The 14,368-nt window shown below is 34.2% G+C and overlaps 1 protein-coding gene across 1 annotated transcript in view; it reads left to right on the forward strand.

Moving 5' to 3' along the window:
* The window catches only part of LOC113500599 (acid sphingomyelinase-like phosphodiesterase 3a), a 34,394-nt gene extending 20,615 nt beyond the window's left edge, over nt 1–13,779 (forward strand). The window contains exons 2-10 of the mRNA XM_026881453.1: nt 8,639–8,780; nt 9,829–9,894; nt 10,227–10,380; nt 10,748–10,953; nt 11,231–11,397; nt 11,641–11,839; nt 12,269–12,378; nt 12,463–12,629; nt 13,083–13,779. Coding sequence (XP_026737254.1) covers nt 8,711–8,780; nt 9,829–9,894; nt 10,227–10,380; nt 10,748–10,953; nt 11,231–11,397; nt 11,641–11,839; nt 12,269–12,378; nt 12,463–12,629; nt 13,083–13,293 — 1,350 coding nt within the window. The 5' untranslated portion in view covers nt 8,639–8,710 and the 3' untranslated portion in view covers nt 13,294–13,779. The remainder of the gene's footprint in view (nt 1–8,638; nt 8,781–9,828; nt 9,895–10,226; nt 10,381–10,747; nt 10,954–11,230; nt 11,398–11,640; nt 11,840–12,268; nt 12,379–12,462; nt 12,630–13,082) is intronic.
* Nucleotides 13,780–14,368: the final 589 nt, after the last annotated feature.

The raw sequence follows: 14,368 nt of genomic DNA on the forward strand, positions 1-14,368 counted from the left end.
TCTTAAACACAAAATGAAATTTATGCATTTGTGAATAATTATTGTTGTTTAAAAGCAACGACGTTACCGTCACAATATTTTTTCTTCTCGTATTCATCGCTTGATTCTTGAAACTTTAGCCGCACGCGGAAAGGTTCTCCCTACGGCGCTTTAAAAATAATCGTAAAAAAGTGAAGTCCCTAAGAAGGGCAGCTATCTAATAGATAAAAGTGTTATATTCACTTTGCCGTGTTTACATTATTTTCAGATGTTTACAACAAAAATTGGACTTTGTAAAAATGTAGAACGCGGAAAATTTATTTTCTTTTATTTAACGGTTATATTCAAAATGTGTGTGTTGTCAAGATTAAACAGTTTCTTATGCTATATGTCAGGTTGTCACAAGGATAACTAGTCCTTAAAAGCCTTCAGTTCTTGGGTTCACCGAGATCAAACGTCAGTTGCTCTCAGTGAAATATTAACATTTATCTGAGCAAGTTTAACCCAACCCGACCCGACCCCATTATAATATAATAATACCCTGTAACGATCCTATCCTAGTGAAAAGTGTACACTGGCCTAATTTTACACCTCTTTTGGAAGTCGGTTAAATAAACAAACCAGTAAAAGAGCTAAGACTGTGAATATGAAAAGCATTTGTAAGTTAAGAACCTCCGAGAATGGTGTCATGAATGCAAAAAGAGGAAAGTAAAAGATATTTCACACTGCACTCTACACTATGTAAATAGTTGCATAAAGAGTTTTGTATTTATTTTTAGCACATAACCAATTACTCACACTGTAAATTATTACTTTGACTGAATTCTCGGTTGTAATATGATTTTCTTAACCTAAATTCTCATTTTTTTAACTACAAATTAATAGTTAGATACTTAAATAGTGTTAAGAACCATTCTAATAACTGTTACATAGATTTATATAGGTATTAAAATAATAATAAAGAATACAGTCGTCAGTGTCAATTTAATTTGAACAAAGAGTATGCAAAATGCTTACATGAAAACCATTAGACAAACAAACAAGTGTCAGATTACAGGCACTTCGCTTGTCCTAAAAGCCGGGTCACTTTGAATGTAGCGTAACTCTTGTGTAGAACCACGCTACGTCGTAGTACATACGCGTAGCGCAATGTACAGGTGCTACAGCTGCCTACGTGTCGTAGTGGTTATTGTATGAAATTTTGTACACCAATTTCATTTACCATAATCCGCGTTGTTTCGTAGACAAAATGGACAGTGTTACGTTTACAATTCCACGTACTGTTTGTAGAATGTTATTTATGCTTTATTTCGATTTTATTATTTCTACCTTATGAGAGTTTTCAGTGTGACATTGTATTACACTTTTTCCATAGTAACACAAGACAGACGTGTATTGCTTAGAGTATACGATGTAAGCTTTAATTTGATTAGACTTATACGAAGAAGCAAAAAATACACGTGTGTGTAATGGATGACATAAATACTAACAACGACTGTTACCTACAGAAACGAGTTTATTTGTGAAGATAAATCACTTTATAACACACTGTAGAGCACAGGTGCGCTCCTCTCCGTTTAAGTTCCCAGATAAGATTCTTATGTTCTGTACATACGATTTTTATTTAGGATACCTTTTGTAACATGTACCTACATGATTTAGGTTTCTTACATTTCGTGTTTCGCTCCTGTTCCCTGTATAAAGGTCAATGGCCTTTTCGCACAAAGGGAACGACGGAGCATTTTACGCTAGAGGTGTCGATTTAGTGTCTCAAAGAATGGATAATAATGTTGTGTTACCGAAGAAAGTAACGAGATTGTATTGAAAAAATATGTTCAGAGATTTAAGATTTTAATTAGCTTACTTTTTTAACTTCATTCAGTAAAATGAGTGTAGAATATAATAAAGTATTTTATAGTTTTAATCATAATTTATGATCGGTCATAATTATCAGGCTGAATTTTTTTAATCATGGTTTTTAATTTATCTTAAACCCAATTTTAACAAGTATAGAAAAATAAGGTTTTAAATTAAATTATTGTTTATGAATAAGAATGTTTTTATCAAATCCAGAAATATAAAAGTGAATTTTTCACTGCAGTTCAGACGTATTTAACTCAATTAGAACGGAATGTTTTATTCAAACAATGTGATGCATTTAAAGAAATAAATCCTTCATAAAGTCAAAATCAAAACTATTAAAAAGAAGTTAGCATTCAGCAGTGACTGTACCTGAACTATGAAACATTTCTTACAAGAATGTTGTGAACGTAAAAGACAGAGAGAGCGAGAGAGAGAATAACAGCATCTCGTTTCTACAATAACAGTCGAACTGTTTCTAGAGTTCATAGTAAACCGTTGGAAAGATCTATTATGTTCGGTCGAAAGAAAAGAAACTTTTAACTAAATTTTCCACAGAATACTGCTGCATTTTACTGCTGAAAATTTTAATGCAGAGTCCAAGCAGTTGTTAAATATTCTCTGTTGTACACAGGCACACTACCTTCAAGTTTTAAAGTAAGACTTTTGTAACTGTGGAAGAAAAACGATGCATAGCATTGCGTATACTGATGTCTCACATAGAACTAGAAAAGTCAGACCTTAGGCTACAATAAATAAAGAAATTATTTTTTATCTTATTGTACCTGAATGAATTTCGGGACTGACTATTGAACTTGGCACCCGTTTGGATCTAATTTCCTTTGTCGTTGAAGTCAACAACTTGGGCAATATCATAATATTGAACTCTCATTTCACATTTATGTTTTTGATGAGACGTCTCTCGTCTACGTCTATGACCGTATTACTAGAATAAAAAAAATGAAGAAACTATTTTATGAAACTTCGTTAAGCAATAGGTCAATTACAAGCCAGTATTATTTTAAACGCAGGATGACAACAAAATATTTCTATTAAATTAACCTCATTGTTCGAGTACGTACTTAATTATTACATCATTAATTCAGACGCTATTAGTCTTGTTTCCCCCTTTAACAAAAATAGCGTGACACGTAATCAGTCAGTCACCATGCAACTAAGTACCTCGCGTGATAGGTTGAGTTTGTCTATAAATGTATAACTAGCTTTATTTGGAAAGAAATCAATGCTTTGGCGAGGGCTGTGATTGTTTGTGGGAAACGATTAAAGGCTGAGTATTTTAGCGCTATGCTCTTTTGCGATATTATTATGCTTTCTAAGGCTGAAAGCTGATATTGCTATCTGCTATTGCATGTATACGTATAGTAATGATAGTGTAACACTAATATTAATTATTTCTAGCGAAAAAAAAACAAATCAGTATACCAATAGGTTTTATTTTGCACATTTATTTATAAATTTTATCATTAACTAGTTGATGAATCGATTTATCAAATTAAATATCTAATACTTGTTTGTTTTGTTAGATCACCTAAACTAATTTATTTTACATTACAACAGCAACAATTTGTCGCAAATAAATTGCATAAACATCAGATAGTTAGTTTTTATCACAGAAAACTAAGTTCCAATATCATTAAAATACGATTCTGAATCTTAATTCAAAGCCTACTATTTTAGTTGGCCGCTTTAACACAGGACTAAGTAACTTTAAAAGGGAATTAGTCTTTTGACAAACCAATTAAAAGTTTCTGGTCTATCTGAAATTTGTTTGTGACTACGGAGAACACAATTATTTTTTATTGTCTCGGTTTTGAGTTTCTATAAATGGAATTGTTTTACGAGTTTCGGGATGTTTATAGTCTGTCCCTCGGCGGTACTTGCACATGTGTGTTTGATTCTAGAGATCGTTTTACTATTATATATTGAAGTGAGGGTAGGTCGTCAATGGCAATGCGGCAAATGTCATATTATATGAACAAATACATTCTTAGAACAATTTATTTTATGGAGTCTATTGAAACCTTCATCGCAATATTTTGTTTTTTTTTAACATTTTTACAGGAAAAAGTTCCTTAATTTATTTCTAAATTGCTGTATTTGTTAAAGTCTTTCTTCATGGATTGGTTTTAAGCTGAATATTTTATTTTCTGGCTTGGACTTGGCACGAATTAAGAACCACTTACGAAATTGTTTTGTGCTTTTTCTTACCGGACAATAGAATTAACAAGAATCCAATATAGGTCAGTTTGTACCTCATTCAACCGCACCCAGGCAACACGAAAACGCTGATGCGCAACGGAATAATTTTCTAAAGAAACCGTGCGAAAAACAGAAGAAAAAATAAAACCGCAGACTTACTTCGAAAGCAGATCACTTTCACTAATAAAACATGCAAATACGTGGTCGAGTGTGAACGTGTGAATTCGACCTACATTTACACGAAAAAACTAGGTACAGTTAACAAAAAAACTCATTTGCACTCAAATACACTACAACAGTGGTACGTCGCCGACGGCGCGTCAATCTCATAGAACAACGATTGGTATGTTGGGTGAAGGCTAAAGCAGTAGCTGAAGCGAAGTATAAGTTTCAATGCGAAATTTTATATTTGTTTTATTGGCCGTTTTGTAGTCAGTAAACTATTGATTTTACTTACAATTGTTAAAAAAGAGCAAAACTAAGTAAGGAAAGCTAAGGACATGTTAACATGTTGTCAGTAGCGATAACATTTTTTATTGTGTTGTAGTAGTGGAAGAGTGACAGCGCACTCTACAATGTAGAGCAGCGCCTACATTACATATCTTTTCTAATATTCCTTTAAAAAGTGTTGGTTAACACTGGTGTGTGGTTGCACAGTCTGCCTATACACCTCAATCCGCTCTCCCATCACTTGCCCCAACCGCTTGTTCTAGTGGCTCGAGTAACTCGCTTCGAGTGCCCATTTGTCCGTCAGTGACCGTTTCGAGAGCCTACAGAGTGTTGTCCTGTATATTTGTTTTGTTTAGCTCACTCCAGGGTGGACCCGCGTAAAATTCATACTACATTCAAGCACATAATTGCTACAGTTACTCGCTAACCGTACTTGATACTGACCTGAAGTAATTAGTTTTATTTTAATGAATACGCCGTTAAAATGTACTACGGAGAGTCGTCAATTTCAGTTAAATAATTAAGGCATTTGAGAGGCTTAACAGATATTATGCTTAATGAAAGTATCTCGTTTCGTATTATTTGATTATATTTGTTTATTCAAATGAGGTCGTAACATTGGAGTTAGGTTAAATAAATACATTAATGAGGTATTTAGTTTGCTTATTTCTTTACTAGAATTCATGGTCTACGGGATCAAACGATATTGTGATTAATCAATATGTTCAATATTCTGTTTGTTGTTAACAATTAAGTTCAGTTCTCGGAACTGAGATTGATTATAATATAGGTTAAGATAATAATCAAGACCGGACGTTTGTGATTAGAGCTATTGACGATATTGTATCGATATTGTAAGTTTAATACAAGTAAACCGTTCAGTATCAATTTATGTATCCATTTTAGTGTGTTTGCTAATGCCAAAACGAAATTAAGACTGACTTTTAAAAATGATCATATGCCTTTTTATCAAAATACTAATATACAATACGTCATCTACGAAATTAAATAAGTTAATTCTAATCATTACAAATTTACTAGAAACAAACATTAAAACAATGCCCACGTCCTCATGGAGCCTGTACTTCGAGATCTACAGACAGTACTATAGTCAATATAAAAAAGAGACAACGCTATGCTTCGAGTATTCCCGTCTTGCTCCCACTACGGCAACAAAGTTCCTCTAAAGTCCGATAGTAAGAGCCCAGGTGACAGTGATGAACTTTTGCTCTGTTCGTTTAAGCAGCCCATTAATGTTCAATAGGTCGTTCGTTAATGAACTTTCTACTTTGGTACTGGTGTAATTATATTACTTTAGTAATCTGAAAATGGATTTTCGGTCATTGGCTTACAAAATATCACACAATGTGGTTTTAGTTTTAAGAATACGCAACTGATGCCGCGTGATTGGCTTCAGCGTGTATGGTAAACTCGTAAACTGCTAAACACAGGGAAAATTAAGCATTGATCACCACGTTAGCTCTCTGCGGATTAGCAATTTCAAGATTGATAAATTGAAATTCAAGATATATTGAAATCGCATACAAAGGTGTCCTTACGATGTTTCTCTAGACAGCTTGTCAAAGCAGCTAAATACTAAGCGCATCCAATACAGAGTCGAATAATCCGTACAGTCATGTGTGTATGTTTGTTACCTCTTAACGGCACAACCGGGGACCGATATCGATAAAATTTGTTGGATGTAGAACACATAGGCTACTTTGATTCAGACTTCTTTAAAGGCGAGTTAAGTTTTTGCAGCCCTAACCGAGATCCAAAAGTGTTAAGCCGCGAGCCACAACTATTATAGATAGATATAAGAGTAATTTATAACAAAAAAATCACAGTTTCATCTATTACGTTTCAATGAGAGAAAAACAAATTTTATTTGCAAAGTCGTTCTAAATATTTATTATTTGATGTAAAAAAAGAACTCGTTTGATAAGCGAACGTTGTTAGCATGCGAGTAGACAATATGTCATGATACTATGTCATAGAATGCTACAATTCAAGCTCGATGTTGTGTAGTTTCAAAACACATTACTCTTGTTGACACAACCAAAAAACTTGTTCGGATATTTGCAGGCGATAAGTTATGTTCTTGCTATACTATTCGTGTACATTAATTTACAGCTTGGTATTAGTATATCTTTACTAAGTAGAAAATAGTGAAATATGTTCTTGTGTTACAGACTCGCCCATTCAAAAATATTTGTTTAAAAATTGTCATAGTATAACAACATATTATTACTATTATAGCCTTCGTCAGTAAATGGGTTATGAATTAACATTTTAGATTTTTTCAAATCGGGCCTGTTATTCCTGATATAAGGGCATCCAAACAAACCATCTCTTCAGTTTTCTTAAATCGATCGTAAAATGGTAAATATTTTTTTGAAATTCCATATAGTAAATTAACAATTCTCGGAAAAATAATAATTAGCTCCAAATAATTAAAATACGAAGAACAGAATGACTAAACACAATTTGGGGCACATCTTAAAAACAGAGAAGTACTTTAGCTCTTTGAAACAAATTCTCTTTGAAGTTTTGCTCTAAGCGAACATCTCAACTACTAATGATGAGAGTTCATAGATCCCGTATCCTCATTTAAATCCCCGCGGGGTGGCTACAGTAGGAAGTGTAGGTATGAAGGTCTCATCACGAAGGCAAGAAGACGACCTCTGCAAAATTAATGCACCCGCGTAGATTAATTAAAAGTACGCTCCTGTATACTTCATTACACGTGAGAAACATTTAGGAATGTAGGTTGGAATTGTTAGGAGGATCTTGTTTAACAAACCTCCTTTTAAGACAGTCTTGTCGGAATGAATTTTTGAGTTCTGCCTTAAGCCGGGTCAAGGGCAGACGTCCTCGAATGTGAGAATGTGTGTAGGCAACAACCTGTAAATGTTTTGTGTGTGAAAAATCGCAATTCAGCAATATTTGAAAAGAGGTTTTTGACCTTTAGTCAATATGCTACAGTTTTGTTCTATTTCAAACATGTAGTAGAAATTATAGCTTTATTTAATTTATTGCGTTTTTTTTAAGGAAAAATAAAATCTTTAACATTATTCAAGGTATCTTGAAAGACAACCTAAACATTTATTAACAGATAGTTTAATGTATCCATTTAATTATCTGTATCGATATTCCAAAATAAACAAAACAAATTTTGTCGCTTTTGAGAAAAGCTATTTGTTTTCCAATGACACAGCTGTTACCAACTTTATTACGGAGAAGGAGCTCTTGTAAATTGACTTATTATAAAATGCTGGTCGAAATTATTCACAATACTGTTGATGTTATTGATAAAAATCAATTTGTTTATACCCTGTGCAATAACACAAAAAAAACAAAATTCCATATATACAAACTTTCATGTTTAAATTATGAGTAGGAATTAGTAGCATATTAATGAATCTAATCTATACTCTATACTAATATACATATAAAGCTGAAGAGTTTGTTTGTTTGTTTGTTCAGGAACTACAGGTCCAAATTGAATAGTGTTGAATAGAACAGTTATCGAGGAAGGTTTTAGGCGCCATCACGCTGCGACTAATAGGAGCGAAGATACAATGGAAAATGTGGAAAAAACAGGGCAGATATAAATCATAACTTATATCTTCTAACCACGCGGACGAAGTCGCGGGCAACAGCTAGTAAAGTATATTTCACTACATTTCACAATCGGTATCATACTTAAGCTAAAGAAAAGGCCTGTTACGGAAAATACTTGAATACAGCCAGTTTTGCGAAAATATTAAGTCAATTGCTTATAAGAATTGTGAAAAGTACCAAGTCCCTACATTGTTTACGTCTGTACTTGAAATCGTATTTACTCAGTTACTGGGAACTTTTGTAGACATTCAACACTTTTTTGGTAATTAGGGTATTTATTTGTAGAAATTAAAGTTAGGATTCCTTTATTGTTGTGACAGTAAAAATATATATGTATTTGGTCGAAATACTGTACTATTATTTTAACAGAAGTTTTTCATTTACATTACTACAAAAAGAAACTGAAATACAACAACCTAATGAAGTATTTTCGTCTGCAAGACTCTTCTTTTCCTTTCCCTTTCCTTAACGTATTACGTACTAATAATTTTAATATGTTTGACAGGCAATGTGCTAGGCGGCGCTCAACGTAAGGAAGACATAGTTGGGCGGCGTTATGTAACTCAATAATAGTAATATGAAGCTGAGTAACTTCGTTGTTTACATCACGAGCCTGCTATGGCTTAACCTCACAGATGCTAAAATAGGTAAGTCATTATATAATGTACCTAGCATAATAAATCAGCTGTATTGAAAGAAAGAAAAACAAAAGAAAATTACACGTCTTTAAAGTACGTTTCAACTCATTTGAACTGAAGAAAGCTGTCGAGTGTTTCAGTATATCAAATAAAATTTATATTATCCGTTTTAAAACGTCTTATGTTCGAACAAAATGTTTCTGTATGACTAAATAGCACTGATAGTACCAAAACATATAGTGGTGACACTGCTCTTGGATTTTCTGTGTGGTGCTATTTAATCTGAACGAAATATTTGCTGATTATGATAACTGAGTACTTACACCACATAACGAAGTAAATAAAAGAGTTAAATAATTGAAAAATATTTGAGGAGTAACAGCACTTAAAAAGGACAAAACTGTTTCTTATTTTTATTAAATGATGTAACGGTTTACTCACGCGTATTTATCGGGGTAGCCCGACTAGTTTCGGACCCAACCGGAGTCCTTAATCATGAGCAGACGCGGCGGGATCGCGGTTCGACTCGCGATCCCGCCGCGGGCTACCCCGATAAGTACGCGTGAGTAAACCGTTACATCATTTAATAATGAATCAGTCTCACGATAGTTATTATAAAAATATGTTTCTTATTTGTACGAGCACAGAAACACATGAAAGATCTGTGCTTTATAATAAGATGACTTTCATAAATATTGGTTAATGTTTTTCACGAAAATACGTTAGTCTTTAAAAGATGATAAACCACATAAATTAATAGCATTTTTTATTAAGAAAATTTTAAGACGTTGGAAGCGTTAATCCCTCAGTCGCCGATTTATACCCCGCAGTGTTCATTAAATTTTCTTCGTGTTTATAATGAAAAGGAAATGCCAAAGTATATTTTTTTTACAAACAATTTGCCCTTGATTTTTAAGGAACGAAATGTGGAAATAATGTTATTTTTTAATCAAAATGTTGTTTAATTTTATTACGATAATCTAGTAGCAGTTTATTACCATTTAACTGTAATATTTGGTGAGATATTATGAAAAACTAACCCCTGACTTTGTTCTAGGGTACTTTTGGCACGTCACAGATCTTCATTATGACCCGTTTCATAACTCCCCAGAGCTGCATAGAGGTACTTTATGAATTTATACCGTTGTTTATGTTGATGACTTTATTATTTGTACTCTCCCGTTGATGTACAACGGCTGTGAAAATTCATAAAATATGATAATGTTTTCAATGGTAATTTACTTTTGTGATGTGTGAATTGGAAACATTAATTTTGTTTGCTTTTACAATTCAGCTTCCTAATGTAATAGCTTTAGCAAATACAAATGTTGATGTTTTAGATCCTAAAACAAAAACATACTAAAGTAATTTTCAAAAAGTCTATTCCATGGCTAATTTACGCACGAGCCTAATTACCACCTAACGAACATTTCCAAAAGCGTCTTTGTATTATAGGCTGCAGACACAATCGTGGCAATAATGAGCACATTCACCGCAACGGTCGCCACAGAGACCACACGTGCGACAGCTCCTGGCCGCTCATACAAAGCGCCGCGGCACTCATGGCTGCACGACATCCCGACACATTGGAATTCGTGCTCTGGACTGGGTATTGTGAACTATCTGTCTAAATTTTCTAATACAATGAAGTAACTGTTTGGTTTCAATTAGTGTTTAAATATATTATGTAGTTGTTGTTGTATATACATAGTTAGAATTATTTCTATTTCTGTTTTTCAAGAAATAATTGAGACATAATTTATAATTTTATGTCCTCACTATATAATACTGTTTACTCATACGTATTTCCCGGAAACGCGAAATGATTTTCGGACTGAAAAGCAATTTTTAATTTTCAGTCATGATAGACTCCGGTTGTGTCGGAAACTAGTCCGGTGATTGCGTTAAATACACATGAGACAACCGTATTCAAAAGATTAAAATGAAATTGTAATAATAATTATATTTTCTTACAGAGACATCCTGTCCTCATCAATGGAACACCTCAGCGAGGAAATAAAATTGGAAGCTGTGAGGAATGTGACGGATATACTTAGCAGGACATTCAGCAGCCAGTTTGTGTTCCCTGCACTAGGACACAATGACCCTCCACCTTCCAAGAGACTGATTGATATGTGGATGCAGTGGCTACCCACGGAAGCGTTAAATACATTTGAAACTGGTAAGTTTCATGAAAATTAGAATAAGTTAGTATCACAGCTGTCCGAGAGACCTATCTGGGCCCACCGCATAAAGTGAGGCGGCAAAACGTTATTTTAAACCGAGGCATATTAGTCCGTATCCGACGTGCTTCGGGTTCTTTAATCGTTTCAGAGTTTGGCGAGTGCTAACAGTACGGGTCTCTTGAGTAGCTCTGAAATCAACCTTATGTAGCTTTATACAGCCTTATACAGCATAACAGAGGAACAAGAAAGTTCATTTGTATGCCCGATTTTTAGGTGGATACTACACTATAGAACAATCACACAGCAGACTAAGGATTGTTGTGCTAAACAGCGTGCTATGGGCCGGCGGAGCCGCCAGGACCGACGGTCCTCATAGAGGACGAGCGCAATGGGAGTGGCTCGAGCAAGTCCTTAGCAAAGCTAGGAGAAGAAACGAAATGGTATGTTAGTACAAAATATGATAAAAAAAAATATATTTTGACCATTATCTAAATTGCAAGTTCTTGCATATACAGGAAGGAAAATATTTTCAATGTATGGACTGGAAATTGAAAACCAAATATCAAAAGCTTTCCTCCCTTTTTCTTTTTTGGTCTTTCACGAGGTGGAAAATCTAAATTGTCAATCAATGAAGTAGAGAAGCTAGTAGCCTTGCTGTTTCTCTATCCTATTTTTGTCCGTAGGTGTATTTAGTGGCTCATGCAGGACCCGGAGTAGAAGAACGGCATAATGCTGGCAGCTCATCAGCGGCTGGTGGAGGCGAACTGTCTCCTACAGCGAACGCAAGATTGGTGCACGTGATCCGAGCATTCAGCGATGTGATCGCTGGACAGTTCTACGGTCATCGACATGCTGATACATTTAGACTTATTTATAGTGAAGGTAAAAAGGTTTTAATTTTGTAAAGACAAAACAGATGTTCTCTATGTTATAGTTATCTTAGTACAAAAAGGCCATAAGAAACAAAGATAATGTAAAGACATAATAAATGTTTATAAAGCTATTGAACAGTTATTCATGTAAATTAAAAGCTGCGACAAAAGTTTCTAAGATGACACAAACTTTTTTTAAGTTTAAGAGCAAATCTAAAAATGTTTTTTGTTACTCTATACGTGATTCCGATTTTTATTCCACCAGAAATTTATTGTCATGGAGGCTAAACTGTTAAATTTGAGACGCAAGACAAGTTATGCGATACGTCATTGTGCTGTCACTTGAGTGTCATGTTAATGTCGTATGTCTTAGGGAACGGCTCGGCTCCTAGATAAAGTGATTGTTCATATCTAAATGTAAGATTGTTGTGTCTCGTAGGTCGGCCGGTGTCTTGGGCTCTATTGGCACCTTCAGTTACGCCAAGGGGAGCTGGCAGTATCTCAAATCCAGGATTAAGACTTTATAAGTTCGACTCTAATACTGGAAAGGTATGACTAAGTACCAATCGTACTTCATAAAAACGCTCAGGTTTTTGAGTTTCAAAAATGTATAATGATTTTTGTTTTGTTCAGGTTTTGGATTATACGCAGTATTACTTAGATGTAACTAGAGGAGAGGCCCACTGGGCTATAGAGTACAACCTAACTCAATACTACGGCTTGAGGGAGGTGAATGCAGTCTCACTCGACGCCTTGGCTGAAAGAATACGAAACCAACACGACCGCGGCGTTTTTACTAAGTAAGTGCCACAGTCTTATAAGGAGAGCAGTTTCAAAGATAGGATGGCATTTCTTACGTACCTATTTTTAAAACTATCACGTTAGCTACATTAATAGAGTGTGGGCTAGAATCCTAGGAATAAATTCCATTTTATATTTTCGAGTGAGCGTAAAGAATGCAACTTCATTTCGTTTTACTACCAGTGGTCACATTATTTTTAAGTTCAACTTAGTAGCTATATGAGTCTTGAGATACTTGTGTAGGCGTGCAGGGCAGACTATCATGTGAAATGACACATGTTAAAAAAGGTCCATGTCTACGAAAGGACATCTTAGGAGATTAACATTTAGGTACAAGTTTTCTTGGCCAGCTTGACACAGGGTATTTAGTATTTTATCATGATCAAGTTAATATCGATAGTGGATTCTTAACGTTATATTTTTAAGTTTTTTATATTATATGTTTTTTGTAGGTATTTAACAGCACTGCGCGTTCGTCACGCAACGGACGTAGCCGACTGCGACACAGCCTGTGTGCACGTCCACTACTGTGCAATAACACGCGCAGACTACCACGAGTTTCGCGCGTGCGTCCGCAACCCTGCGTCGGCGCTAGCGTCGCGTGCGGCACACAACTCCGCAGCCATCTTACTTTATGCCATATTAATTTTATTAAGGTCGTAATATTTTCGAATTGTTTTGTAAGCTTCTGTGTTTTGATGGCATTCTGTCAGAAGTAAAATATGTTTTAATTTGAACGTTTCAGCTTTTGAGATGTTAAATACCTGGTTTAAATATCAACAAATAGATTACTCTTTGGTCCCTTTGAAATTGTTTAAGAAACAAATATTCGTTCCGTATTAACAGTATAATCATTACAGACTAAACATAATTTATAACTGTAACATTTTCCTAATTTATTTTACTTCAAAGAAACAAGATTAATTGGAAAACTTCAAAAGGCTATCATTTGTTTCGCGCGAGAGCATTGTTTCTTTTATGTCGTTATTGTAAAATAGATTATCAAACGCTTCAATTTATATTGTAATAGAAAAAATGGATTTTAAATCATATTCATCGTGTGTTAATAGAACTTGGTTAATGTGATCATCATCGCAAATTTGATTGTGATAATTGTCATTTTTGTAAATAAAGAATAAGTGAACTGAATCGGTGTAAGTAAAAAATATAAACATATTGTGATGAACTGAGTGTTGTTTTTTTTAACCTAATTCAAACTTTAAGCCAGCTATTTTTTTTTAGAACAATGGGCTTACTTTAATAGAGTTTTAATTAATCTTAACAATGACACTAAACGACACCAACGTTGATGATAACTGGATTTGGAAAGAAAAGTTTTTTTCGTCTGATATACGATTAAAAACGTAATTTGTTTTAAATAAAAATTGCTTTAAGGTTTATACACAATAGTGACGTCACGCATACGTTCCATTCGATATAATTTGATCAACATAATAATGGACAAAATAATTTCATTATTATTTTTTACACAAAATATACGCATAATACTCGCATCTCTATACTTCAATTCACTAAATTTGCTCAATGAATCAATTCTGTAGAAACAGCAATTTAAAGATTAACTCCCATTTTAGTGCGACAGAAAATAAATTTACGTGACAAAGACAATTAATTAGAGTTTATTTATAGCATTCTAAATCGAGAGTAGATTTGGGAGTGTGCGAGTCGGACTCAACCATGAAGGGTTTCTAGCCATTATAAAAATGTCGTTTTGCAT

The sequence above is a fragment of the Trichoplusia ni genome, chromosome 14, assembly GCF_003590095.1.
Source record: "Trichoplusia ni isolate ovarian cell line Hi5 chromosome 14, tn1, whole genome shotgun sequence".
NCBI classification, from domain to species: domain Eukaryota; kingdom Metazoa; phylum Arthropoda; class Insecta; order Lepidoptera; family Noctuidae; genus Trichoplusia; species Trichoplusia ni.